Genomic DNA, 26,343 nt, shown 5'->3' with positions numbered 1-26,343 from the left:
TCACAGCACCCGGGCCGCGGGCTGGGCAACGTGGCAGGGACCACCGGCTGGGGAAGCAGCCTGAGCCTCCTCACCAGCCTGCACCCTTCCGTTCACCCACCCAACTTCCCAGCGGGACAGGGGGCATCGCTCCGTCTGCAGGCCCCCCACCCGAACCCCCAAGTTCTCCCCGTGCGCTGAGAGCCGGCAGGTGCGCCCCTGCCTGCAGCCCGGTCCTTCCCAGAACCGATGAGGGGCGTGTTGTTTTGTTTTTGGTAACTGAGAGCAGGGTCCCACAGCCAGCTCAGGCCAAACTGAGACGAGACCGCAGCCCCGGCCTCAGACCCACCAGCTCAGGTCCCGCCCGGGGCTCGGTCCCGGCCTTCGCCACGTGGCCCTACATAACCAGAAATAAAAGCCTCAAGACAAACACCCACACACACAAAAACGCCTGCTGAGCAAACACATGTTGGCAAACACGGAGCGTGAGCAAAAGAAGGAACCAACCCTAATCCCCCAGGTCTTCCAGTGTGTCTGCGGGGGAGGAGGAGGAAGTGTGTTTGTTCCTTGATTACTGTCCACCTTCCTCCAGGGCTTACTTTCATGCCTAGGACCCCAGGTATGGAGCACAGGTCAACAGTACATTTCGCTGCCATGCATACCCCAAAAAACTAAACTAAAAGCCCTTTCCATGCTCCTCTTTTCCAAAACGCTCCTGGAGAGACTACAGCTGCTAAAAACTCTCCCACTGAACACTGCCCACGCTCACGCTTCCTGTGTCTCCTCTCAAACAGGGCTGGCACCTGCTTTCTCCAGCCTCCTACACGCCAGCGCCGTGGCGCTTACAGAGTGATTTGCAAAACACTGCTTTTCCTCCTCACATTGTCCGGCTTTCCCCCAACGAGAACTATGTGCAGGGGACCTGGCGGGGCTCCCTAGGCCCGGAGCCCAGAGGCTGCGGGGAGGGTGCACAGAGGCCTGGGGGGACCCCGATTCCAGCCAGCCGGGCTCCAGGCCGTCCTCCCAGCAGCTGCGTGACCTTGGGCATGCGGCGGCCTCAGTTTCCTGGGCTGCACAGCAGGCACCGTAACCCTTCGGGGCACATTCTCATGGCAGGGCCCCGCCAAGGGCAGGGGCTGCCCACTGCACAGGAAGAACCGCCTCTGCTCCCGCGATCCGGGTCCCCCCAGGCCAGGCTCCCCGGGTCCCGCAGCGCCCCACCCCGCGGGTCCAACCAGCCGCTCAAGGTCAGCCCCGCAGCGCCCGCCCGGAGGGGACAGCCAGGATGCCGGGCGGCTGTCAATCTACCCCGCGGCCGCTGTCCCCGCCTCCCGCCCGGAACCACTTCCCGCGGCGGCGGCGGGGCGGCGGGGCCGCGGGCACGGGGCGCGGGCCGCGGGCGGCGGCCAGGTGGGCCCGGCGCCCCCGCCCGCTCAGCTCCGCGGCCCGCGCGCCCCGATCCCCGCGGCCCCGCCAAGGCTGCGGCCCCTCCCGCCCCCGACCACCGCCGGCGGGGCTCCACGGGGCTCGCCCGGGCCCCACGGCGGCGCGGGGCCGCTACTCACCGCGGGGCGCCGCGCGCGTGGCCGCCTTTGTATGCAAACACCGCCCGGCGCGCTCGCTGACAGCGGGGCCCCCCGGGCGGGGGCGGGGCCTGCGCGCGGGGGCGGGGCCTGCGCCCGGGGGCGGGGCCAAGGCGAGGCGGGGCCTGCGCGCGGGTGGCCGCCAGGGGATGAGGGGCGGGGTCAGGGGCGGAGGGGCGGGGCCATGGGCGGAGGGGCGGGGCCTGCGCGAGGGTGGCCGCCAGGGGCCTCGCGACGGACGCACGGGCCGGTTCGGGTGTCGCTTTCAGAGCCCGCTCCACCCCCGCCCGCCGGAGGCGGTATTTCCCCCCACCACCCCCCCGCCCTCGCTAGGAGGAAGGCCGGGCCCGCCAGCCCTCCCTCGCCGCCTACCTTGGCCTTCCTGGGGGGCAGCTGGAGGGGTGACAGGGAGCAAACCTCTTAAGAGGCCCAGGGAGCGCCCCGGCCGGGGTAGCTCGGCGGATGAGCGCGTCGTCCCAGGACATCGAGGCTGCAGGCGCAGCCCGGTCAGGACATCAATAATCAATGAGGGCACAGCGAAGTGGGACGGCAGATCCTGGCTTCTCTCCCGTTTGACCCCGCCTGTCTGGCGCCGCCCCGGGAGGGCCCTGCGGCGCTGTCAGCCACCCGCCAGGTGGTCAGAGGTGGTCTGAGCGGTGACTCAGCGAGGGGGGGGGGGGCATCCCGGTGGTGGCCGCCCCTGGACCTGCTGCTCCAGCCCAACGGCAGGGCCGAGGAGGGGGAGCGGGGAGACGGGGACCTGCCCCTGCCGGCTGGAGGAGGAGGGGCCTCAGGCAAAGCAACTGGAGCTCCCGGGGTTCTGCAGGCTCCCTTTCACAATCTGGAAAGTGGGGGGCGGGCGCTCAGCCCACAGGTCCACCTTGAGGACCGAAAAGGCCACTGTATAGGTTGCCCACCTCCCAAAAGGTTTTCAAATTCCGGAACCCCACACACTGGGACTCCCAGAAAGACTTGTTGAGTGTTGGCCCCGCTCAGTCGGCTCCAGCCACCCTCCCAGGAGGGCCGCCCGGAGAGCACCCATCGCTGAGGGTGCCGTGGGCTGGGCAGTGACACCCCTCTGCCCGAAGGGCCATCGGAGTGAGGGCAGCTGCCCCCCTCCTAGCTGGGAGCCCCCCTTTGAGCCAGAGACAGTAACTGCACCACCACCTGGGAGTGCTGTTTCCAGGTCCCAGCAGCCCGGCCCCCGTAAGCCAGCTCAGGCCCTGTAAGCCAGCCCGGCCCCGGTAAGCCAGCTCAGGCCTGTAAGCCAGCCCGGCCCCTGTAAGCCAGCCCGGCCCCTGTAAGCCAGCCCAGGCCCCGTGTGCAGGTTAACACAGAGCCCTGCACCGGGGAGGGGGTGGGCGTGCCAGGAAGCAGTGTGGGTGGCCGTGCGGCGAACGGGTCTCCTGGCCGCTCTGCAGCGGCACCAGTGGTCAGCTCTGCATTCGCCCCGGGCAGAAAGGGTGCCCCAGGAGAAGAGTAAGGAGCAGGGGGTGAGGGCATGAGGGGAGGGGAGCAGTGGGGCGATAAGGACACATATGTAATACCTTAATCAATAAAGAAGAGGGAAAACAAACAAACAAACAAAAAAACACTAATAAGTCATTCCCCCAGAGCCGTGGTCGGCAAACTGCGGTTCTCGAACCACAGGCGGCTCTTTGGCCCCTTGCGTGTGGCTCTTCCACAAAATACCGCGGCCTGGGCGAGTCTATGTTGAAGAAGTGGCGTTAGAAGAAGTTTAAGTTTAAAAAATGTGGCTCTCCAAAGACATGTCCGTCGTCGCACTGTTGACATTTGGCTCTGTGGACGGATGAGTTTGCCGACCGCTGCCCCAGAGGCCAGGGTGGCCTGGGCTCCCGGGAAGGGAGGGGACCTCCTCGGATCCAAGGCCAGTCCTTGCTGGGCTGGGGCCCCTGGTGAGGCGGCTTCAGCAGGAACCCTGCCTTGTCGGGACTCCAAGAATCTGGTGGAACCAGGGCACCGAGCGGCCTGGAAACCCACCAGAAGCGGCGTGGGCCCCCTGGAGGCCTGGGGGCCGGCGTGGCCGACCAAAGCCAGCCTCCTGGGCGAGGACGTGGCCCAGGTCCCACAGGGAGGAGGGGGGGAGGGTAAACCAGGGACAACAAATGCCTGGAGCCCCAGCCCAGAGGGCCCCCCCCCCATTGGGGTGAGGAGCCTAGATTAGGGCTGAGGCATCGGAGAGGGGAAGGAGTCGCAGGGAGATAAAGGGGAGAGGCTGACAGCTGGCCGCCCTGGCTCCTGGCAGCCACCCCACACAATTCACCCCAGAGGACATGAATGTGACGGCATCCCTACCAGCCCTGGGCCAGCGCCGAGCAGTCAGAGCCGCACTGTCTCGCCCGCGCAGAGTGCAGCGCCCCGCCACCCCTCAGTCACCCGCCCTCCTGCACTCACCCCCGCTTGCTGGGTGTCCGCCCTGAGCCAGGCCTGTGTGGGGCCCTCAGAGGAGCAGAGCAGAAGCGGTGTCTGCCCTCGGGGACAGCACGCTCAGGGTGGTAATCAGGGGTAATCACGGCCCACCCCACAAACACACACAAAAACCGACATCCTGCTCCGCCCCCTGTGAACCCCGGGGGGGCACGCGGCTGCGGGAGCTCCCCGGAACCTGGGGCCTGCGCAGGGAACACCCGGAGGGAACAGCACCTGCAGAGTGGCTGGCATGTGCCCTTGGCAGGAAGGCCCTGGCCGGCCTCCAATGGGGTGACGGGGCGCACAGCAAGCCCCGCCTCCCGGGCCAGTGTTCCCTGTCCTCAGGAGGGGCTGGGACACCCTCTCTCCTCGGGCCACACGGGGAAGATGCCTAAGGGGCCAGGCTGGGACGAGATAGGCATGTCTGCTACATCATGCCTGTCCCCTCCTCCTGGCCTGCTTCCAGGTCCCAGCAGCCCGGTCCCCGTAAGCCAGCCCGACCCTGTAAGCCAGTCCAGTCCCTGTAAGCCAGCCCAGGCCCTGTAAGCCAGCCCAGGCCCTGTAAGCCAGCCCGACCCTGTAAGCCAGCCCAGGCACTGTAAGCCAGCCCAGGCCCTGTAAGCCAGCCCGGTCCCCGTAAGCCAGCCCAGGCCCCGTAAGCCAGCCCAGGCCCCGTAAGCCAGCCCAGTCCTGTAAGTCAGTCCAGTCCCTGTAAGCCAGCCCAGGCCCTGTAAGCCAGCCCGGTCCCCGTAAGCCAGCCCAGTCCTGTAAGCCAGCCCGGACCCCGTAAGCCAGCCTGGACCCTGTAAGCCAGCTGAAGCCCTGTAAGCCAGCCCAGGCCCTGTAAGTCAGTCCAGTCCTGTAAACCAGTCCGGTCCCTGTAAGCCAGCCCGGTCCTGTAAGCCAGCCCGGTCCTGTGAGCCAGCCCAGCCCTGTAAGCCAGCCTGGTCCCCGTAAGCCAGCCCAGGCCCTGTAAGTCAGTCCGGTCCCTGTAAACCAGCCCGGACCCCGTAAGCCAGCCCAGCCCTGTGAGCCAGCCCACGTGCGTGGGAGCTCTGGGCCTGGGTGTGCACTGGAGGTCCGTGTGTCCTGGTCAGCACTCCGCCCTCATCCTCCCAGAATCCCTCTCCTCTGCCCCAGGGCCCTGCCTCAGAGCGAACGCGTGTCTCCTCTGTGCCGGCCCCAGGGTTGGCAGGCACGCCCGGGTGTGGCATGAGCATGGACCAATCGGAACAGATGCGGGGCGCACAGCGCAGGGTGGGAGGGAAGGGGTGGGCGAGAGAGATGGAGGGGCGGGAATGGGGCTTTCTAACACTTTCATCATTAGCAAGACCACAGCAGCTTACGGGAGATGGATGTGGCCCAGAAGCCGGGCTTGTATTTAACCGAGGCACTCTGCTGTGGGCTGTATGGCCACGAACCTGCAGCCGCCAGGCCCGTGGGAGCCCTGAGCCCGATGGGGCGGCCTGCGGAGACGGGGAGGTGCTTCGGAGCAGATGAGGACCTGAGGGAGCCCCCCCCCGCCCCCCACCGGAAACCTGCACCGCAGAGCTGAGCAGAACGGCACTCAGCCTCGGTGCCAGACGCTGGCCACAGCAGAAAGCCAGGTTCCCACGGAGACCTGAGCCCGCCCCGTCCGTCACAGCCTGTGCTCCGCCCGCCCCTGCCCCCGGGGAGTGCTCAGCCACCAGACATTCCGCTCACAGGCCCTTCTCCTCAGCCCAGAGAAAACCAAGGTGCTTCCTTGCCTCACCCTCTGCCTGCTCAGAGCTAACGGAGCGCAGAGAAGCACTGGGTTTGCCAATGCATCCTCCGTTAGCTACAGAACTTTCTCCAAACCGTGAGGCCGCTTCTGCAGAAAGTCCCAGTAAGAGCTGAGGAGATGGGCCAGGAAGCAGGTTACAGGGGGAGGGCAGAGCGCGGAGGGGCAGGAAGGAAACTGATAGTCTCACCGCAGTGAGGCTTAGGGTGAGAGGAAGGTCAAGAGGAGGGGGAGGGGGAGGGGAGGGGAGGGGGGAGGGGAGGAGAGGGGGAGGGGAGGGGGAGGGGAGGGCCCCTGTATGCTCCCAGAGGGGAGTCACTCTTCACCACAGAATTTACATGCTGCTGCCCAGCCTGACAGGCGTGGCTCAGCGGCTGAGCGTCACCTATGAACCAGGAGGTCACGGTTCAGTTCCCAGTCGGGGCCCATGCCCGGGTGACAGATTCAGTCCGCAGTGTGGGGTGTACAGAAGGCAGCGATCAGCGATCAGCGATCAGCGATTCTCTCTCATCACTGATGTTTCTAGCTCTCTCTCTCCCTCTCCCTTCCTCCATTTATTAAAGAAAAATAAATGCTCGGCCAGTGGCCCCCGCACTGACATCGGCGTGCCGTCTGGAGCCCCAATGCCACCTCTTTCCTCGCTGGCTAGAACCGGGGGTTGGGGAGGACCGTAACTCTACACTCCAAGCCTGGGAGTCAGACCGCATCACCTTTCGTTCTCGCATTGGACGTTCCACCTGCCCCTCTCCTCCGAAAGCCGTTTCCCACGGAAGCTTGTCCCGTCTTAGAATCCTCTGGGAAGTCCGTCTGGGAAGCTCTCAAGGCCAGACTGTGTCTGCACCAACCGCCCGCCCGCAGTGCGAGCTGGGGCCCGGGTGAGGCAGGTGGAAGGGCCTGTGCTGAGCGTGACGTCACTTCCCTTCGTGCTGGACCCGGGACTGCATTCTCTCCCTCAAAGCCGCCCTCTCCTCTCCAGCCCCATGCCCGGGCCACGGGTCATTGCTATTTCTGAGTGCCCAGGTAACGGAACCCATAGGAGCCAGCACAAATAGAGTGAGTGTGTGCATGTGTGTGAGAGTGCATATGTGTGTATGTGAGAGTGTGCGTGTGTGTATATGAGTGTGTATGTGTGTGCATGTGTGCATGTGTGTGCATGTGTGTGAGTGTGCATGTGTGTGCATGTGTGTGGGGTGTGCATGTGTGTATGAGTGTGCATGTGTGAGTGTGAGTGTGCATGTGTGTGCATGTGTGTATGAGTGTGCATGTGTGTGTGAGTGTGTGAGTGTGGATGTGTGTGTAAGTGTGCATGTGTGTGTATGAGTGTGAGTATGAGTGTGCGTGTGTGTGAGCATGTGTGTGTGCATATGTGTGAGAGTGCATGTGTGCATGTGTGTGAGAGTGCATGTGTGTATGTGAGAGTGTGTGTGTGAGTGTGTGTATATGAGTGTGCATGTGTGTGCATGTGTGCATGTGTGGGGTGTGTTGCGTGTGTGTGAGTGTGCATGTGTGTGAGAGTGCATGTGTGTATGTGAGTGTGTGCGTGTGTATATGAGTGTGTGTGTGAGTGTGCGTGTGTGAGTGTGCGTGTGTGTGAGTGCATGTGTGTATGTGAGAGTGTGTGTGCATGTGTATGAGTGTGTGTATATGAGTGTGCGTGTGCGTGTGTGTGAGTGTGTGTGAGTGTGCATGTGTGTGAGTGTGTGTGAGTGTGCATGTGTGTGTGAGTGTGCATGTGTGTGAGTGTGTATGAGTGTGCATGTGTGTGAGTGTGCGTGTGTGTGAGTGTGCATGTGTGTGTATGAGTGTGCATGTGTGTGTGAGTGTGTGTGCGTGTATGTGAGTGTGTGAATGGAGCCTGATATACTGGAAGGAGCCTGGGACTAGGGAGGCTGTCACCACTTTCTCTCCACTCGGGTAGCTCTGCCCCCTCTCTCCCAGGCTTCCCTCCACCATCACTCTGGCCACACCTGGCTCATCCTGCACCTCTCCCCTCACATGACCTTCACATGACCTTCCACTTCAGTCCCTTCACTCCGAATCCCAGGAGCAGTCAGCCTGCCCTGTGAGGCCCAGCTCGCTGATAAAACCAAGAAGCGAACCTCGCTCCCTTCCCTCTGGAGGAATGCCCTTCCCGGAGACACTCCGCTGACTGCTATCCCGTGAGGACGCACGGCCGATGCCCCCGCCGCGGGGACTGACAGAGGGACGGGGGGACGGGGGTGGGGGGCCGAAGGCGAGCCTCACCTACTTCACAAGGCGCCGGGGGCTCCTGGCTGGGAAATCGGAGCTCCCGTCCCTCCTGCCTGTCGTCCTCTAACGGGAATCAGACTCTGGAGACGCCGGCACGGCGCCAGCCTGGAGCGCGCCCTGGAAACACAGCCGTGTCACCCGCCGGTGCCCACGCCCACGCCCGCTGCCTCTGCGCTTCCGCATGTAAGATCCAGGATTGGGTGTGTGTGTGTGTGTGTGTGTGTGTGTGTGTGTGTGTAAATTCGAGTTTTACAAATACAGAGCACGGAGCATCGTACTTAAAAGGGCTCCAGGAGAGGACCAGGGGCGACTCTTAATCGGTGAAGACAGCAGACCAGCTAGCGGAAGGGGGCGCTGAGACCCCAGAAGCTATGTCATAGGGCGGCCGTGTCCCCATGTCGCAGGCCCAGGTGCCATGCTTCGGGGAGCTGAGAAGCCACGCTCCCCGCTCCCCATTCTCTACCTTCGCTGCTGAGAAAAGTCGTGGTCTCCCCCCTTCGGGGGGCATGCTGGGGGAACCCGCTGAGCTCCCGTGGGCAGCATACGGACGCTCCCCTTCCTCCTGGTGTTCTGGTTCTCGGCTTATGGGCTGTTGCTGGGACGGGCATGGTCGGCTCCCGTCACCCCCGCCTGCCTCCGGATCTTGCCCCTCAGCCCCGCTCCTCCCCTCCCATGGCCTCCCCTCTGGCTTCCTTCCCGGGCACCCTCTGCTCAGGGGCCGGGGAGCACTCATTGTTGGCTGGCAGGCTCTGAGGGTTCCGCGGAGATTGTGATGTCGGCTCCGGGCGGTGTGCAGGGGAGGACGGAGAGAGGAGGAGCGAGGGAGCACGGAGCCAGGCCGCCGAGGAGCTGGCGGGAGGCCCGCCCCGGGTTCGGGAGAGCCGGGCCTGCGCGGGGCCACAAAATGCTTCCAAGGCAGCGGGCTGGGCCTCCCGGACCCTCTGTGCGCGGCCGGCAGACGGGAAGGGACATCTGAGGCCGAGAGTGCGCTCCTGCCACGGGCGGACCTGCTGGGAGGAGGCCGCCCTGTCTGGCTCTCACCGAGCACGGGGGCTGGTGGGTTCTCCGACGCCCGCTGTGCAGAGGTCTCCCTGGTCCCGCAGACGCGGCAGAGAGAGCAGCGACTGAGGAGAGGGAAGCCGTACAGGAGCCCTTTCCATGCCCTCGTCACGGGGGGGCGGGGAAAGGATCACTGACACCGGACACCATCGCTGAATTATGGTCCGATCAGCGGAAATCAGACGGTGGTGACAGAGAAGTGATGGCGTCGGAATGGAATCCTCTAAAACAGGGCGATGCTGCCCGGCCAGGGTGGCTCCGGGGGCTGAGCCTCGTCCATGGCACCTGGAGGTCACGGTGTGATTCCGGATCAGGGCACAGGCCCGGCTGTGGGCTCCATGCCTGGTGGGGGAGAAGGGGGGCGTGCAGGAGGCAGCCCGTCAAGGTTTCTGTCTCAGGTCAATGTTCCTACCTTTCTCTCCTCCCGTCCTCTCTTTGAAACCAATAAAACGTATTTGTGTAAAATATGACAATACTGCTGGACCACCATCAGGAGTCTTGGGTGGGACCCTGGGAGCCCAAACTCTTGACTGGATATCGGGGAGCATCCTGTTGTGCCCGTCGGAGCCGTCCTTCCCGGATGCTTAGGTTCCAGTGAGTGCTCTTCGCACAGGCCGTTTCCTTGGGCCATTTCGGGGCGAGACCAGAACGCCTGCCGCCCGGCACAGCGGAGGGTGAGAGCTGGTGAGGCCGCTGACGAGCCGTGGGCGCCCACTCTGTGGGAGACGGCAGGGGGGGCCCGCGCTCCTGGTCTCCCCGGCGGCAGCACCCGCGTCCCCGCCCGCGTCCCCTCCGAGGGCGCTGCTGACTCCTGACGGAGAGAGTCTCGTAAGAAAGAAGCTCTTGGGTCTGGGAACCGCCTGGCGTTGGGATGTGGCCTTGCTGACGGACATCACACAGCCGGGCCCCTCACAGGCAGCCGGGTGCCGATCCTGCCCCAGCGGGGGCAGCGGGGGCAGCGGGGGCAGCGGGGGCAGTGGGGGCCGCAGCGCCGGCAGCAGCAGCAGGTCAGTCCGCTCCGCGCCAGGGCCAGCACCGGGGTCTCTCCGGGCCATGGCCCCCTCCTCACCAAAACGGGTGGGGGCGGGGGAACCTGAACGACCCACTCGCTGCTTAAGCCTCCACCCTCATCTTTAGGGGGCAGTCTCTCCTGAGCCCGGGAGGTGACGGAGCGGAGCGGCGTGCTCACACTCAGGGAGCCTCCAGCCCGCGAGCCCCCTGCCGGCCTGGTGGGAGGCCGCCAGCCCTCGGCACCGTCCCCCCCTCCCCGGCCCTGAGGGCCTGGCCGCACAGCCGCAGCTCTGCCAGCCGGGGCCTGAGAGAGAGGGGGGCCTTTCCCCCGCACCCTGCCCCCGCCCCGTCTCCGCCCATCAGACCACCCGCACCAACACACAGTGCCCGACGGCCACTGCCCACTCACCACGCACACCCACAGTGTTTGGAAGAGGATGGCCTGACGGAGAGGCTGGCTCTGGGCCTCCTCGCCCAGCTGCTCGCCCAGCTGGCGAGGGAGAGGGGGAGGATGGTGGCCCAGAGCGAGGGCTGGTTGGCGAGGGCGGGGTCCTAGGCCTGTGGGTGCCAGGGATTGGGCAGGAAGGGAGGGGGTCTGTGCTCACTCTGCAAAGGCCTAAGGAGACGGGGGAGGCCAGGGCGGGGACCCTCAGGGCCCTGTCTGCGCCTGGGGGCTCCCGGACGGACCCCGGGCGGGGAAAGGCTGCGGAGGGCTCTGAATGGGGCAGCCAGGAAGTCCATTGGCCTAACGCTCCTCGCTGAGTCCGTCCTCGCCTCCTTTTTGTCTTCCAGAGCGTCGTGCTGAATCTATCACAAAACCACCGCACCGCCCGCCCCACCCCCGCCTGAATCACCCCCAGGGGCAGGGGGTCTGGGTGGAGGGGGTCAGGTGGGGTTCAGAGCTGCCGCCTGCTTCGGCTGGCCCTGGACGGGCTCCGCTGCCGCCCCCACGCCCACGATGACCCTGTCCTAGGCCAGCTCCACGCTGGACGCCGAGGGCACCCGGGCTGCTGCCCTGAGAAGACAGAGGGACAGGGGAATTCTGGGAAGACACAGGTTCCAAAAGATGCTTCTGAGTTTTTGCTCTGCCCACATCAGACATGGGTCCCTCCCGCCAGGTAACTCCGGTCCCCAGGGGAGGGGGCACTGCAGCCCCCAACTCCACGTGACCTGGGCCTACACCCACCTCGGGGGCCGTCCCCCCAGAACCGCGAGGCCCCGGCCCAGGAGATGGAGCACAGGTCCTCCTGGGAGCTGGGGTGTCCTCAACTGGGCGTGGTCTGGGGAGCTCTGCTCGGTCACTCAGGAGGCCCGTCACCCCAAGACCTCAGGCTCCCCCGTGGCAACGGGGGGAATGGAGAATAGAGGAACATGGACTCTGACCTTCCTCTCTCTCTCTCAAAAAAAAAAAAAAAATCAATTAAAAAATTAAAAATATATATCGGCGCCCTTACCGTGATGGAAGCAGGAAGGATTGTCCCAAAGAATGAGCTCATTTGTGCAACCCGCCGTGTCTGAGTGCTAGGCCCGTGGGGGGAGTCTGAGGGAGACACACCTCAGGTTCGAGGTCAGGCAGACAGTGTCCCCGGCGAGAGAAAACAGGGACAGGCCCCCCCCACCCCCCCCCCACCCCCCCGGCGCCGGGGCCGCGGGAGCGGGGATTGCGGGGCGGGGAGTGAGACAGCCCCTCCACGCTCCTCTTTTTCGCCTTAAATACGCAACGCTTTATTTCTGTGCTGTTTCCAAACTGTGAGCCCTGAGCACTGAGCACTGAGGCAGGGCGTGGGGGAGGAGGACGGAGTGGAGACCGGGTCCCGGCCGCGGGCGGGGGCTCAGTCCAGGCTCCCCCAGGGCTCCGTGCACTGGCGCCGGCAGTTGTAGAAGCAGCACTTCTTGGCCCGCCGGCAGCCGCGGTCGCGCCAGCAGGTGGGCAGCATGGTGAACGGGCAGTCCAGCCAGAACTCGGGGCAGTAGCCGGGCTTGTCCGCCGCCCGCGTGGGGCCGGGCTGAGCCCCCCGGGGGCCGTGGAGGAGGAGGAGGAGGAGGGCCCCGGTGAGCGCGCACAGGCTGCCCGGCTTCATGTCTGTCTGTCGGAGGAGAGAGGGCCGTGGGGTGTGCCTGCGAGACCCGGGGCTCCCGGGCAGGAACCGGCCGCGCTCTCCGGTTATAGCGCGTGTGACGGCGCCCGCCGCCACCCCACGCGGCGCAGAGCGGGGCCGGGGCCCGTGTCCCAGGGAGAAGCGCCGGGGAGGACACGTCCTGCCAGGGCCACAGCCAACGTCCTCCGACACGCGCAGCTCCATGCCCACTGCGGACAAGAAGGAACACCGGGGGCGGGGGCAGGTGTTCCTCCCCCTCCTCCTCCTCCAGGTCTCTCTCCCAGGTGCCCCGCCCTCCACGCCTGCCTACCCTAGGCCTTTCCAAGACTGCGTGACCTCCCCTTCCCCCGGGGACATGTAATCCTCCACCCACGGAGCTGAGTTACAAACCCCCAGGGCCCGGTGGCGGACGGCAAGCCCTTCACGCTGCCGGCTGGGTGGGCTCCCCAGCTACAGGAGGCACGAAACGGGGCTCACGTACACAGCGGGCGCTGAACAGGGCTCACGTACACAGCGGGCGCTAAACAGGGCTCACGTACACAGCAGGCGCTAAACAGGGCTCACGTACACAGCGGGCGCTGAACGGGGCTCACGTACACAGCGGGCGCTAAACAGAGCTCACATACACAGCAGGTGCTGAACAGGGCTCACGTACACAGGAGCAGTAGACGGAGCTCAGCGAAGCAGCCGACATGTCGCACACAGCACACCCACTCTGGGTGGCAGAGCGTGAGCAGAGCCTGGACCCCTGCCTGTCCTCCCCTGTCCTAGATGGTGACAGTCTGTCCTGTCGCCCCTGAGCAGAAGCCGCCGCCTCCCGCCGCCCCAGGCTCCTGTCTGGTCACCATGCGCTCCCTGAGGGCTCGGCGCCGGGCCCAGAGCGGCTCCGCCGAGGGCCTGCCCCGCCTGCCTCGCTGGATGCCATGGCCACGGCCGGGGCTGGGGATCCGGTGGCCTGGGCTCCAGCACCCCCACCCCAGAGCCGCCTCCGCCTGGAGCGGGGGCTTGGCCGGGGGGAGCAGCCTCAGGCCCTCCCGCTGCCCTGCGCCCTACCTGCAGGAGATGCTCGCCTACTGCCCACTGCTTCCCGGGACCTGGCGGCCGTCTCCTCGTGGAGATGGCTCCCACTCCAGGCTCAACAGCCACTAACTGCCCGCGGGCCAGCGCGCCTGACCTCTGATTGGGCCCCGGCCCTGCCAATCCCCCGGATATGGACGTTCTGCTCCTCACCGAGTCCCCGGCCAGGCCTCCCCCGGCAGCCTGTTTCATTCATTCAGCGGGGGCCTCTGGTCTCATCGCAGGACAGAGCCCCGCTCCGGCCGGCACTGCACAAGGTCTCCCGAGACCCCCCAAAAAAGCCTCGCTCCCCCCCCCCCCCCCCCGCCCAGGGCCCCCTCACAGCGGGAGCGCTGCACGAACAAAGAGCAAGTGTTGCTGCTTTGGTTCTACGCCCCCCCCCCCCCCCCCCCGGCGTGGGACGGGCCTCAGAGGGACAAGGACGTCCAGGCGTTATCACTTCGTCCCCGGACCCTCCCCCAGGTCCTTTCCGGGAACCCCCCCCCCAAACGGATGACCTCACACCCCTCCTCCACAGGCGCACGTCTCAGGTTCAGGGGCATGGGGGCGTAGCACATTGTAGGATGTCACTGACGCTAAGTCTGGCTCCAGGGCCGGTGCATGCCCCAGGAGAGAGGAGCTGGCCATGGGAGACCACTGGAGGGCTCCAGCGAATACCCCTCCCACACAACAGAGGCTCCGACAGGCGGACCCATGAGGAGAGTCTAGGCGCTGGGACAGGCGTGAGGGGCGGGCATGGCCTCTGGGCTGCTGAACTTGGGGCCTAGGGAGATCCCGAAAGACAGCATCCGTGGGCAAAGCGGAGATCAGAGCGCCCAGCACAGTCACGGGGGCTGCCCGCAGGGCCTGGCTCAGGCTTGGGGACTGGCCTTGGGCAGGAGGAACCAGTGGCCACAAGAGGCAGAGGCGGGATCTGCCAAAGCAGCGGTCGGCAAACTCATCGGTCCACAGAGCCAAACATCAACAGCACAACTGACATTTCTCTGGAGAGCCACATTTTTTAAAACTTAACCTCTTCTAATGCCACGTCTTCAACATAGACTCGCCCAGGCCGTGGTGTTTTGTGGAAGAGCCACACTCCAGGGGCCAGAGAGCCGCCTGTGGCTCATGAGCGGCAGTTTGCCGACCGCGGTGCCCAAGGACCTTAAAGGGCTGTGGGCGGCCCCACGCATCTTATCAGACACACGTGACGGTACACAGCAGGGCGGCAGCATCCTGGGCTGATAGGAACCCCAGGCCCGGGGGAGGACGGATCGCAGGGAGAGAGAGAACAGAAAAGGACCGAGATGTCCTTGGCTCCATCCGGGGCTGCCCACCCGCTGAGAACAGCGCTGCAGACTGGCTCGGTGGCCAGAGCTGCGTGGCCTGCGTCTGCCCGTAGCCATGCCCACAGCGTGTCTAAGTGGCCGTGCCCACAGCGTGTCTAAGAGTTTTGTCTCTCCTCATGAAATGCCATGAGATCTTAGGACGTTCACAGCAGCGTCACTTACGTTAATGTTTGAGGACCACACACTCCGAATCCATCCAGAGTCTCTCATCATGGGAATCTGAAACACAGAAACACAAGCGATGAGTGGGTGACGTCCTGGAATTCCATAGCGGGAAGGGTCTCACACAGCCCTGTAAATACCCTAAACATCACGTGTGTGCGTGTGTGTGTGTGTGTGTGTGTGTGTGTATTTTTGAATCAGGAACATGGACAAATTGTTCAAAAGGATGACTGTCCCTCCAAAAGCAGGACGTCTGCTCACCTTAATATATATCTTTTTATTGAATTTAGAGAGAGAGGGAGGGAGAGGGATAGAGAGCAAGAAACACGGACGAGAGAGAGAATCTTTGATGGGCCACTTCCCCGGAATCCATGGCTGTGGACGTGGCCACGTTGAACCTGCCTGGGTCTATCCAACCCCAAGGCCTTGGCCTTCCTCCGTCCGAGCTGCCTGCAGAGGGGCGGGGAGGGGGCACGGAGGTTTCTGCCCCAGCCCAGGAGCAGGGCCTGAGGGGCGGCCGTGGGCCAGGGCAGGGAGAGAGCACAATGGGACAGAGGGCAGGACGGCAGAGGCCGGAGGGCCACGCACACCAGGGCTCCGGGCAGCCCTGAGACTCTGCCACATAACCCACCATGCCCCGGGCATCACCGTCCGGCTCTGGCGGCGGGGCCGGGCGCCTGCACTTGGGCAGACTCCCGGGGACCCCGGGCCCTTGGCTGCAGGTGGCGATGAGCCCTGGATGCCACGCGCCCAGCCCCCCGTCTCCCTGACACGTGGTGGCCGTGAGAAGCTGCACGGGGAGGGCTCTCGCCCTGCGCCTCTTCCTCAGTGCGGAGTCATAACGCAGACCTACTGTGTGCCAGATACACAGTCAGCGCCTGTCCTTCTTCGCTAAGCTGAGTGGGGATTGCCATCTGCTTTTACTGGAGAAGCTGGGCCTCAGAAAGCCTCAGTGATGTCCCAAGGCCGCCCCGCGGGCAGGAAGGGCCTTCCCCTCGGGATGGCACGGCCCCCCCGGCCAGCTGGCCAGCCCCGGCCCAGCCTGCCCCGCGGCTCCCAAGACGGCAAGCCCAGCGTTGGGCAAAGCAGAGCCAGGCCCTGACCCTGAGCGCACAAGGGGCGGGGGCGGGTCCCACCCCCCAGACACAGAGGACTGCCGCCGCCTCTGCCTGCGGACGGAGTGCCACGTGCCTGTTCGGCGTTTCTCAGAAGAGGCGGGTGGCCCGGCAGCCAGTCCCGGCGGCCCTGGCTCCGACGGGGAGGGCTTTTACGTAAAGAGCCCAGCGGAGCCCTTTGGCCGCGGGACGTCCAGTTCCTCCTGCGGACGCCGGTCTCCCGAGGCGGCCGAGGAAGCTGGGCCCGGGCCAGGGGGCAGAGCTGGGCAGGCGGGAGGGGCAGTGGCCCAGGAGCCCAGACTCTGCGGGACACAGTGTGCCCGTCCTCCAGGCTCAACACACCCCCCCCCCCCCCGCACCCACCGGCTGAGCCAGCAGAGACAACAGACACCCCCGCAGGGGAGCCGGCACCTGACTGGGGGGGCAGGGGTGCTGGAGGGAAAAGCTGTCCCTTGCTTGAGAGCAAAGGACAACACAGTCAGCCCTGAGCCTGGGACACTGTCTGGCCACCCCTGGCCGCTCACACCCCAGGCAGGGCTGCAAATAGCACTGGGACCCGCTGGGAAAGCGACCAACAGCCGCGCTGAGGAAGGCGTGAGGGGTTGGGCCTGTCCTCTCTCCCCCCCACCCCCACGTTCCCCCCACATTACTGCAGGGACCTGGGGGTGGGGCTTGCTTCCGGCCTGCTGGGAGAGGGAGGAGTGAGAGGGGAGGTGGGGAGGGACATGGGGGGGGGGGGCGGCTTGGTGCCCAGGATCTTGGGCTCCCACACCAGCAAGGCTGACGGGAGTAGATGTGAGGCAGGTGTTCGGCCTCTAAGACAACCGCCCAGCTCTCCCCCTTCCCCCCGTGAGAGATGCCTCCCCCACCCTGCCAGGCAGAGCACTACAATGCAGGCCAGGAAGGAGCCAGGGGGCCCCCAAGGCTCAGCAAGCTCTGAGCATCCTGGCACTGGGAGGCAGCGGAATTCCCGAGTCATGGCTCAGGGCTGCAGGCTTCAGGCCAATGCAGGAGAACAGGGGCCTACGCCCACCCCCGGGTTAGCCCGGCGTGGCCGGAGGGGGCTCCTTCCTGTCCCTGCCCCGGCTCCGGCCCCCAGGCCCCCAGGCCCCCCGGCCCCCGGGCGCACGGCTCCATCCCATAGACTCGGGGCTGCTGAAATGCGGCGGGAGCTGGGCTAGGCTTCCCGAACATGCAGTTCTTTCCACAAACAACCGGGAGGCAGGCCCAGGGACACACAGGGCCTGGGGGCCGCTGGTTAACAAGGCGGGTTCTGGGCAGGGCCTGGGCACCTGCATTTCCGGTTGGCTCCCAGGCTGTGCTGAGCGGCGGAGGGCCGCACTCTGACTCCTAGTTCAGACCTGCTCCGACAGCGGCCCCTTTCTCCGTGGAGCGCCTGGGCCACCTCTAGATCACCCCAGAATGCCTACATCCGCCTGCCCCGCAGCCGCACCCCAGTCACACCGGCCACTGGCTGGCCGTGCCCACGGCTCAGGTCCAGAAATCTGACTCCGTGGGGCTAGGATCTGGGGTTCCATGGAATTTACAAAGGGAAACGGCGCTCAGGGATCCTGATGCAGAGCCCCTTCCAGAGACCACTGCCCGCCTGACCCTCCCACAGCCCCCCTACCCCCCATAAAATCCCCCCAGCAACCAGCTCTCTGCCTTTTCCACCTCTGACTCTCTAGCGCCACCTCCCGGGTGTATCTGTCACAACGACCTGTCCACAGCTGGACAGAGGTACCGAGAAAGCCCTGGAGGGTGGCTTGAAGGACGTGAGTGAGGAAGGCTGGCCCCTGACCCAAGATAAAACTGCGCTTCCGCTTTAGCTGGCCTCGATCTCACCCATCTCTCCGGCTGCAACGCAAGCCCAGGGTCTCAGGGGCGGGGCACGAAACCTCTCCCTCCCTCCATCACGGGCTCAGAAAGGGGGAGCCTACAGCCTCTGTGCCTGGCGGTGAAATGTCAGTGAACCCTGAGCTAAGTACTGCTCTTTCCTTTCTTTTTCTCGCAGAAAGCCTCCTGGGAAGAGCAGTTTAAACGAGGGGCGCCTGTGGGTTCCTCCCCATGGACACAAAGGGTAGGGAGGATGGAGGGGAGGGGAGGGGAGCGAGGCCGAGGCTCCGTCCGCACAGCACCTGCTCGGCCTCCGGGGCTGGGTGCTCAGCACGCGGCAGGCATCGCTACTCGGGATGCCCAGGGCTGGCTTCTCGGGGTCCCCAGGAGAGCCCTCCAGCCCTGCCCACGCTCAGGTCCCCTCGAACCTGCGGAGGCAGGACCTCCAGCAGCCGGACCCGGGAACGCTCCCTCCGCCAGGCGGCCCGGCATCAGGATGCGCTGTGTCAGCTCGCCGCACCCCCACAGCAGCCCGTGTCACAGACGGGGTCCCTCCCGGGAGCTCACACTGGCCAGGGCCAAAGCAAGAAGGCATTGTCCCCCAGTATTGTCACCAGACGTGAAACGATTCCAAATCCCGGGCGAGTGGCGACGCCTTGCTCTGAGGATGCCAGCGTCCCCTGGGGATGCCCCCGAGGGCGAGGTGTCATGGAACCGGGGTCACCACGTGAACGCAACCCTGCACACCCCCTCCCCCCCCCCCCCCCCAGCGGGCATGGCTCCTAGCGTTGGAAAGCCAGGGACATGGGCACTGGCAGAAAGCGGAAGGCACCAGCCAAAACTGGTTTGGCTCAGTGGACAGAGCATTGGCCTGTGGACTGAAAGGTCCCAGGTTCGATTCTGGTCAAGGGCATGCACCTTGGTTGCGGGCACATCCCCGGTAGGAAGTGTGCAGGAGGCAGCTAGTCAATGTTTCTCTCTCATCAATGTTTCTAGCTCTCTATCCCTCTCCCTTCCTCTCTGTAAGAAATCAATAAAATATATATTTTTTTAATTAAAATAAAATAAAAAGAGAAAGTGGCCGGCACCAGAATGCCGAAGGCACAACTCTGGCCAGGGAAACCCGTTCGTTTGTCCTGGGAGAAGCAGGTTCTCGGGTGGGAGGAATTCCGGGCACCCGCACGCATGCACGCCCAGGCACGAGGCCGCCCAGGCATGTGCCCGCGATGGTTTTGACAAGGCGTCTGATAAAATCTCCCAGCGTGCCCTGGGGCCCTGGCGGGGCGGCGCGGGGCGGGTTGGGTAATGTTGTAGTAGGTTCAGCCGCAGAGGCGAGCATCCTGCGGGTGTGGAAATGGGCTTGGGTGGCTGATTTCCTACCGCTGGCTCTTTTCTAGCTCCTTCCTCCTCACCTATTTTATCCGTGTTGTGTAGGCAAAGAAAGATGTTCATGCCCTGGCCGGCGTGGCTCAGTGGATAGAGCATCAGCATGCAGACTGAAGGGTCCCGGATTCGATTCTGGTCAAGGGCATGTACCTTGCTTGCAGGCACTCCCCAGTAGGGGGCGTGCAGGAGGCAGCTGATTGATGTATCTCTCTCATCGATGATTCTAACTCTCTATCAGCCTCTCCCTTCCTCTCTGTAAAAAAAAAATCAATAATATATATATATATATATATATATATATACATAATTATTATTTTTAAGATGTTCATGCTGGAACTGGTTTAGCTCAATGGATAGAGTGTCGGTCTGCGGACTGAAGGGTCCCATTCCAGTCAAGAGCATGTACCTTGGTTGCAGGCAATCCCCGGTGGGGGGTTGTGCAGGAGGCAGCTGGTCGATGTTTCTCTCTCATCAATGTTCCTAGCTCTCTATCCCTCTCCCTTTCTTTCTGTGAAAAATCAATAAAATATATCTTTAAATAAAAATTTAAAAAAGATGCTCATGAGTGATGGTCAGATTTCCAGATGTAACACAATCCATATACTGGGTCCCAGAATCAGAGCAAGGCTTTGGGAAGCAGGAGGGCTGTGCGGGGACCATGGCTTCCTCGCTGCTCAGGAGCCCCGGCCAGTGAGGGGAGCTCTCCGGGCGCCTGCCTGTGCCCGGGGCTCGCCCTCCGCTCCCCGGCTCTCAGGGGGTCGGAGAGGGCTCCCGGGAGGACAGAGAATCAGTGAGGGGAGCTCTCCGGGCGCCTGCCTGTGCCCGGGGCTCGCCCTCCGCTCCCAGGCTCTCAGGGGGACGGAGAGGGCTCCCGGCCAGTGCGTCCCGGGCACCGGCACCCAGGAAGCACCCAGGGCACCGCACAAGCATCTCGAACCCGGACGCTTGTCGTTTTTGAAAGCCCTTTGAACTGTCCACGCACTGGGACTCTCTCCCGTGTTTGCAAAACGCCGTTACACAAGGGGGCGGCGCGGCACTCCACGTGCAAGCCTGGCCTTTCGCTTCCCGGCCGGCGACCTCTGCCCCACTGGGCGCTTCCGATGGCCCAGAGCCCAGACACCCGACCCCATCGCGCTCGTCCGGGGCCGGGCGGCTATTAATACACTCGCTTCCTGCCTGGGTCAGGGCAGGGAGGGCGTCCCGTCCGGTCCTGTCCCTTTCTCTCCAACGCCTGTGAGTCCCAGCCACCGTGTCCGTAGCCTGAGAGGATCCCCCGGAGGGTGTCCGCAGGATTGTGGGCTGAGTGCTCCCCGGATGAATTCACTTTTCACTGGTCCCCCACTTCCCTGCAGCGGAGGCGGGTAATCCCACCCGAGGGTGCCTGGTCCTGGGTCCCAGTGGGACAGCGCCCTCTAGGGGTCTTTCTGAGCACAGAACGCGGCTGCCAAAGGACAGCAGGCCCAGGCTCCCCGCCTTCCTTCCTATGGGCTCACGGAGGACATGGCCGGGCCTGCCGGAGGTGATGAGGTGTGGACACAGGGTCCTCCCACCCCCCCACCACCACCGGGCCAAACAGAACGGCTCCGCCCACCCGTCAGAGGCCTGGAGACTCGAAAAGAAGTCCACCAGTGATTCCGGAGTTGAACAGCCTGAAGGAGGGTCCTCCCCTCCCCGTACCCCCCCCCACACACACACACACACAGGGGTTTCCAGCTCGGCTGCCCGGGCCCCGGTGAAGGGGAGCAGGACGGTGGGTTGGCCAGAGGTGGTTGATGTGGGGAAAGGGGGACGGCAGCACGCTCACCATCCTGGCCTCTTCGCCAGCTGCCCCCTGTCACCCGCAGGGAGGCGTCCGCCCATTTTCCTCGGTAGCAAAGGGAGGGCAGGTGTCGACAATCCCGGTCGGGGCCCCTCTGGGCATCCGGACGGACAGGTGCCGGAAGGATCCCCACCCCTCGGACTGGCCCAGCCGGCCTCCGGCCAGAACCCAGGCTGGACTTGTGCCCCGGGAGCCGAGGCCCAGTGCCTGGACCACGGCCCACGTGAAATGATCCGATTCCTCCCCCCACTTCATTACAGTCCCACCCGCACCCGGGGGCTGGCTTTTAAAATTTTTTTTTCAGGTTCAGTGCTTTTACCAATAATAGCTGCCATTTACCAAGCTCCTGCCAGGGTGGCGTCATTAGGTGCTGGAAGCCCATTTCACAGAGGAGAACGCCAGCCTCCAGGGAAGCAAAGTGTGCACGTGGCACGGCTGGAGTTTGAGCCCAGGCCCAACCTTCCCTCTGAAGCCTCCGCATTTGGCTCAGGGCAGCTGTCAGGGCAAACTCCTCAGTCCACGGAGCCAAAGACCAACAACACAACGACTGACATGTCTCTGGAGAGCCACATTTTTTAAGCGTAAACTTAACCTCTTCTCATGCCACGTCTTCAACACAGACTCGCCCAGGCCGTGGTGTTTTGTGGAAGAGCCGCACTCCAGGGGCCAGAGAGCCGCCTGTGGCTCGAAAGCTGCCGTTTGCCGACCACGGGCCCAGGGTGTTGGCTTTCTGTCCCAGGCCGGCCACCTGACAGCGGTGAATGGCGCCCTGCGGGCTCCAGCTCCGGAGAAATCAAACCCGAGCGGCCGAGGAGAGAGCCCTGCCGGCTTCCTTCCAGGGAACAGCCTGTCCCCTCGGAGCTCTCCGCTCAGGCTGAGCCCCGCCTGGCAGCCCGCCCCCGGGGCTCTGCTGAAACCCTGCCCTCCCCACCGCCGCCCCAACGCCGGCTTCTCGGAGAGCCCTCCCTGCTCAGCGCCGGGTTCCGCCTGCCCGTGACCTCTCACAGGGGGGACCAGGCCTCCCCCTCTCTGCACGCCCCAGGGGGCTCTGCACACACGCAGGCTTGGAGGTCAAGCCCACAGGCTCCTGGAACGGTGGTGGCCGATGTTGCAGGTGGCGGTGCCAACGGAGCAGGTGCCTCCGAGGGCACCCAGTGCGGCCAGCTGCCCTCGCCCGCGCCAGGACACGGCATCCCACCGTGGCCCGGCCTCTCTCCTCTTCCCGAAACAGCCAGCCCGCCGGCTCCTCCCCCTCTCCCGCACGGCCTCTGCCTGTTTCCCGTGCTGTGTGCCCTGCAGCTGTGCTGGAGACCCCTCTGCCAGGCCTCCTCCGTCCTCAGGGCTGGTTCGGAGGCCAGCTCTGGCCCTGGAGCGGCTGGCCAGGCTCCCAGGACCCCCTGTGCAGCCGCCTCCAGCACTGCTGGTCACATTCTTCCAGACGGGGCACACGCCCAGCCAAGCCCCGCAGCCCCAGCCCTGGGGGCCCTGTGCCCGGGGAAGACACCCTCAGGGGCCAGCCCTGCAGCCCCAGCCCCTGCCCCCCTGACCCTCCTGCCCCGGAGGCCTGCTCCCCCGGAAGGAAGTCGCCGTCACACAGGGGGCACCCGGGCCACGGGGCCGCACAGGCCAGGGAAGGTCTTAGCCTGGGAATCTGGGGGCCCCGGCTCCCCCGGCACCCACAAGCCGCCCTGAGGGAAGGGACGGGGCCGCAGCCAGAGGCTCCGTCTGCCCCGGGGGTGGCACACGCCTCCCGCCGCCTCCCTGGTTGCGGAAAGACCCGGGCACCCTCTGCTCCTGGCACGCAGCCCTCGGACGTGGTGCCAGCCCAGCCTTCTGCCCAGGAGGCCCAGGGTGGGGCCCAGGGTCCAGGCGCCCCCAGGGCGGGTCCCACACATCTGCTCACACAGCCAAACCCCTGGCCGTGGGGAGAAACAGCAAACACCGGGCTCCAGCCCGGGCCCCCTCAGCACCCATGTCCACGGACACCCCGCTCCTGCGCTGGGCTCAGGTGAGACATCTCCTCTGCACAACCTTCTCGCCACCCACCCCGGAGCCCCAGGGGGTAGGATGAGGCTGCACAGGCAGGACGGCCCGGCCGCTGGTTCTGAGTCCAGTGCAGCCCATGGCACACCGCACACATCACTCAGCACACATAACACACAGGAATACACAGCACTCAGCACACTTAGCACACACAACACACACAGCACACACTGAGCACACACAGCACTCAGCACACACAACACACACTGCACACACTGAGCACACTCAGCACTCAGCACACTCAGCACACAGAACATACAGCACACACAACACACATAGCACACACAGCACTCAGCACACACAGCACACACAGCACACCGCATACACTGCACACACTGAGCACACTCGGCACACAGAACATACAGCACACACAACGCACACAGCACACACCACAGAGCACACGCACAACACACAGCACACACAAAGCACACATGACACACACAGCACACAGCATCAGCACTCAGAGACACTCGGCTCGGAGCCCCTCGCCCTCACAGACAGTGCGAGGCCCCAGCACAGGCTGGGAAGCAGGAGGCCCTCCACACGCCCGGCTCCGTCTCGGGGTGTTTTCTCTCCAAAGCAAAGGAACGCCTCACTGATGCCTCAGTGGTTCCAAATCCTCTGTAATCGCAGCCTCCGGAACAGGAGCCCAGGAGCAGCTGTCCCCTAACGGACACCTGTCAGCACACACTGTCCTGCGGCCCAGGGCACCCTCTGGGGGTCGGCAGCTCACAGGGGCCCCACGGCCCTTACCCACGACCACGGCGAGTCCGATTCCGGGGGGCTCTTGTCGGGCGGGGACTCCGAGCTGGAGCCGCTGGTGTCGCCCTGCTCCTCCATGGCCGGCCCTCGGGAAGCCCCCCTCACCACACTCCGAGCTCTGGGGGCGGGGGGGGCTCTGCGGTGGCCGGCGGCACCTCGGGGAGCAGGAGCCGGGGAGACACTGCCCGGCAGGCGCTCCCTCAGCCCAGGAGCCGGGCCAAGTCACAAGGCCGGAGGGAGCAGGGTTGTATTGCAGGCCTCCCCCACCGGGACGGGCTGGCTCACAGCACGAGACACCCAGGCCCGGAGCATGCAGCCGGGGGGCCAGCGTTCGGGGCGAGGGGCAGGAGGCAGCGGGCAGGACCCTGCTGGCCGGCATCAGTCCGTCCTCGGGCTGGAAGAGGTACAGGGCCAGACTCCCCAGGGTCACCAGCCTGAAGGTCAGACTGGGATTCAGACCGGAGGGATCTAATCTGATGGGAGAGGGGGGGCCGCATGTGTGGGGGCAGGACACCTCCCAAAAGGCTGAGGGAGAGCACGCCAGGGCTTTGGGGGACCTCCCTGTCCCCCTCCCCCCCCAGCTGCCGCCACCCCTGGGGAAGTCAGGGGCGCCGGTCAGTGGCCACCACCACACCGCACAGCGCTCAGCTACCCGCTACCCGCTGGCTCAGAGAAGCCCCTCCCTGGATCTCCAAACCCTCCCCAGCCAGGCCCCTCTTCCCCGGGGCCCTGACCACATCATCCCTCCCCAACCCAGGTGGTGAGAGAAGTGCCGGCAAACATGGGCGCCGTCAGTGTGTCTGAGTCCCTCCCTGTGCGGGGCCAGTGGCTTCCGGTCTTGCATCCAGTGAGGGCACAGAAGTCCTTGATCCCCGGCCTCAGACACCACGCCTGGTCCTAGCCATGCAGGCCTTCCTCACCTGGGCAAGCGCAGTATCAGGAGGGACCAACAGGCACAGCCTCGAAGCTGGGTGCCCGCCCCACTCCCAGACCAGCTCCCCCTCCCCCCTCCCCCCCCCCCGACCAGCTCCCACCCCTCCCCGGACCAGCTCCCACCCCCACCCCCGGACCAGGTCCCACAGCCGGACGCCCCGCTCAGCCTGAGGTGCCAGGAGAACACGGCGCATGAAGACACTTCTGCTGAGCAATGTCACCGCCACTCTTGCAGTTCTTAATTCGTCCTGTGAAGCTATTTTAAGAATCTCAGTGACAGGACCGAGTGGTGACACCTGCCGCACTCAGCGTTCAGCCAGAAGCCAGGTGGCAGCCAGTACGGCACATGGGCAGCTGCTCTGATCACGGCAGACCCTCCCCGGTGTCTCTGTGCGGCCTCCGGAAAGAGGGGGACAGAGGGGGGCGCAGGGCTCAGCGTTCTGGGCCGGCAGCGGTTTCACAGCCCTGAGGGCAACCTGTGCCGGAGATGGGGCAGGAGGCGGAGCTGGCGGGCAGCTGATCTGCCTCCTGCCCCTACGCAGGGCTGCAGGGCTGCCGAGAGCCGCACTGGGTGCCTGGGACACACGGGCATGGGATGGGACGTGAGCGAGGACAGGCTCCCGGGGTGGACCTCTGCGTCCGAGTCACACAGCCCTGGGCTCTCGGCCTGACTCGGCCTTTAGAAGCCGTCCTGACTCAGGGCGGGCTGCTCAGCCTCAGGAGCCCTGGCCTCCTTATCTGGGAAACACGGGGACAGAAACAGTGTCCCTCTCAGGGGGGCGCGGTGGGGACACGAGGCCTTGCACCTCGACTCTATGCCTGGCGCCGATCGGCCTTCAGGAAGCAGTAGCAGCCAGGAATCCTCGCAGTCGCCCTGAGGCAGGCTGGAGTGGCTCCATTTCACATACAGCAAAACTGAGCCTCCGTTTTACTTTGGGTTTCCATCGGCTGCAGACTCCCACCTTCTCCTGCAGCAGAGCTGGCTCCCAGGAGTCTGTCCCCGCCCCGGGGGACCGGCGGGCCAGGCTGGCGGCCTCCCCCTGAAACACTCCCGCCGTGTCCCCTCCCCACCCCCGGCTCCCAGCACAGAGCCTGAGAGCCCCCCGGAAGCCCCCAGAGCACTTTGGGGTTTGCCCTTTCTAAACCTTCTAAAGCTCATGCGATGGCCTCTTCCCAGAATGCCCCTCCCCGCCTCGCTTCCCCTTCCCACGTGCCCGCTTCCTGGGCCCAGGTGAGACCCTCCGCAGCCTTCCCTGACCTCTGCATCCGTGATGGCTGCTCCGTCCTCTGGCCTTTCAGGAAGAGGACGCAGTTGGCTGGACGTTTCCGATCCCTTCCACGGGCCAGTGCTTTTCGGCTCCCCTTCTCAAGGTCAAGGCCATCATTCCCCAGAAGCAGAAACAGGCTCAGAGGCTCGCCTGGCCAGAGGGGTGGAGCTCAGAGGCCGCCCCGTCCACACCTCTTAAGGGACAGGGAGAGCCCTGGGTTCCTGAATCAGCATCGCTAAGGGGAGCTCCCTGGGCTCATGACTCAGCATCCCTGAGAGGAGAACTCTGAGTTCAAGACTCAGCATCCCAGCTGGGGAACTCCCTGGGTTCATGACTCAGCATCTCTGATGGGAGCTCCCTGGGTTCATGACTCAGCATCCCTGAAAGGAGAACTCTGAGTTCAAGACTCAGCATCCCAGCTGGGGAACTCCCTGGGTTCAT

The 26,343-nt window shown here is 64.8% G+C and overlaps 1 protein-coding gene across 1 annotated transcript in view; it reads right to left on the bottom strand.

The window, feature by feature from the left end:
• LPIN1 (lipin 1) overlaps positions 1-23,877 on the bottom strand; it is a 63,146-nt gene extending 39,269 nt beyond the window's left edge. The window contains exons 1-2 of the mRNA XM_045580475.1: positions 23,693-23,877; positions 14,741-14,797 (exon numbers count right to left, since the gene is read on the bottom strand). Coding sequence (XP_045436431.1) covers positions 14,741-14,797; positions 23,693-23,779 — 144 coding nt within the window. The 5' untranslated portion in view covers positions 23,780-23,877. The remainder of the gene's footprint in view (positions 1-14,740; positions 14,798-23,692) is intronic.
• Between the last annotated feature and the right edge of the window lie 2,466 nt (positions 23,878-26,343).

The sequence above is a fragment of the Pipistrellus kuhlii genome, unplaced genomic scaffold, assembly GCF_014108245.1.
Source record: "Pipistrellus kuhlii isolate mPipKuh1 unplaced genomic scaffold, mPipKuh1.p scaffold_m20_p_13, whole genome shotgun sequence".
Lineage (NCBI taxonomy): Eukaryota > Metazoa > Chordata > Mammalia > Chiroptera > Vespertilionidae > Pipistrellus > Pipistrellus kuhlii.
The sequence above is the reverse complement of the archived record's forward strand: the minus strand, read 5'-3'. Positions and strand labels throughout refer to the sequence as shown.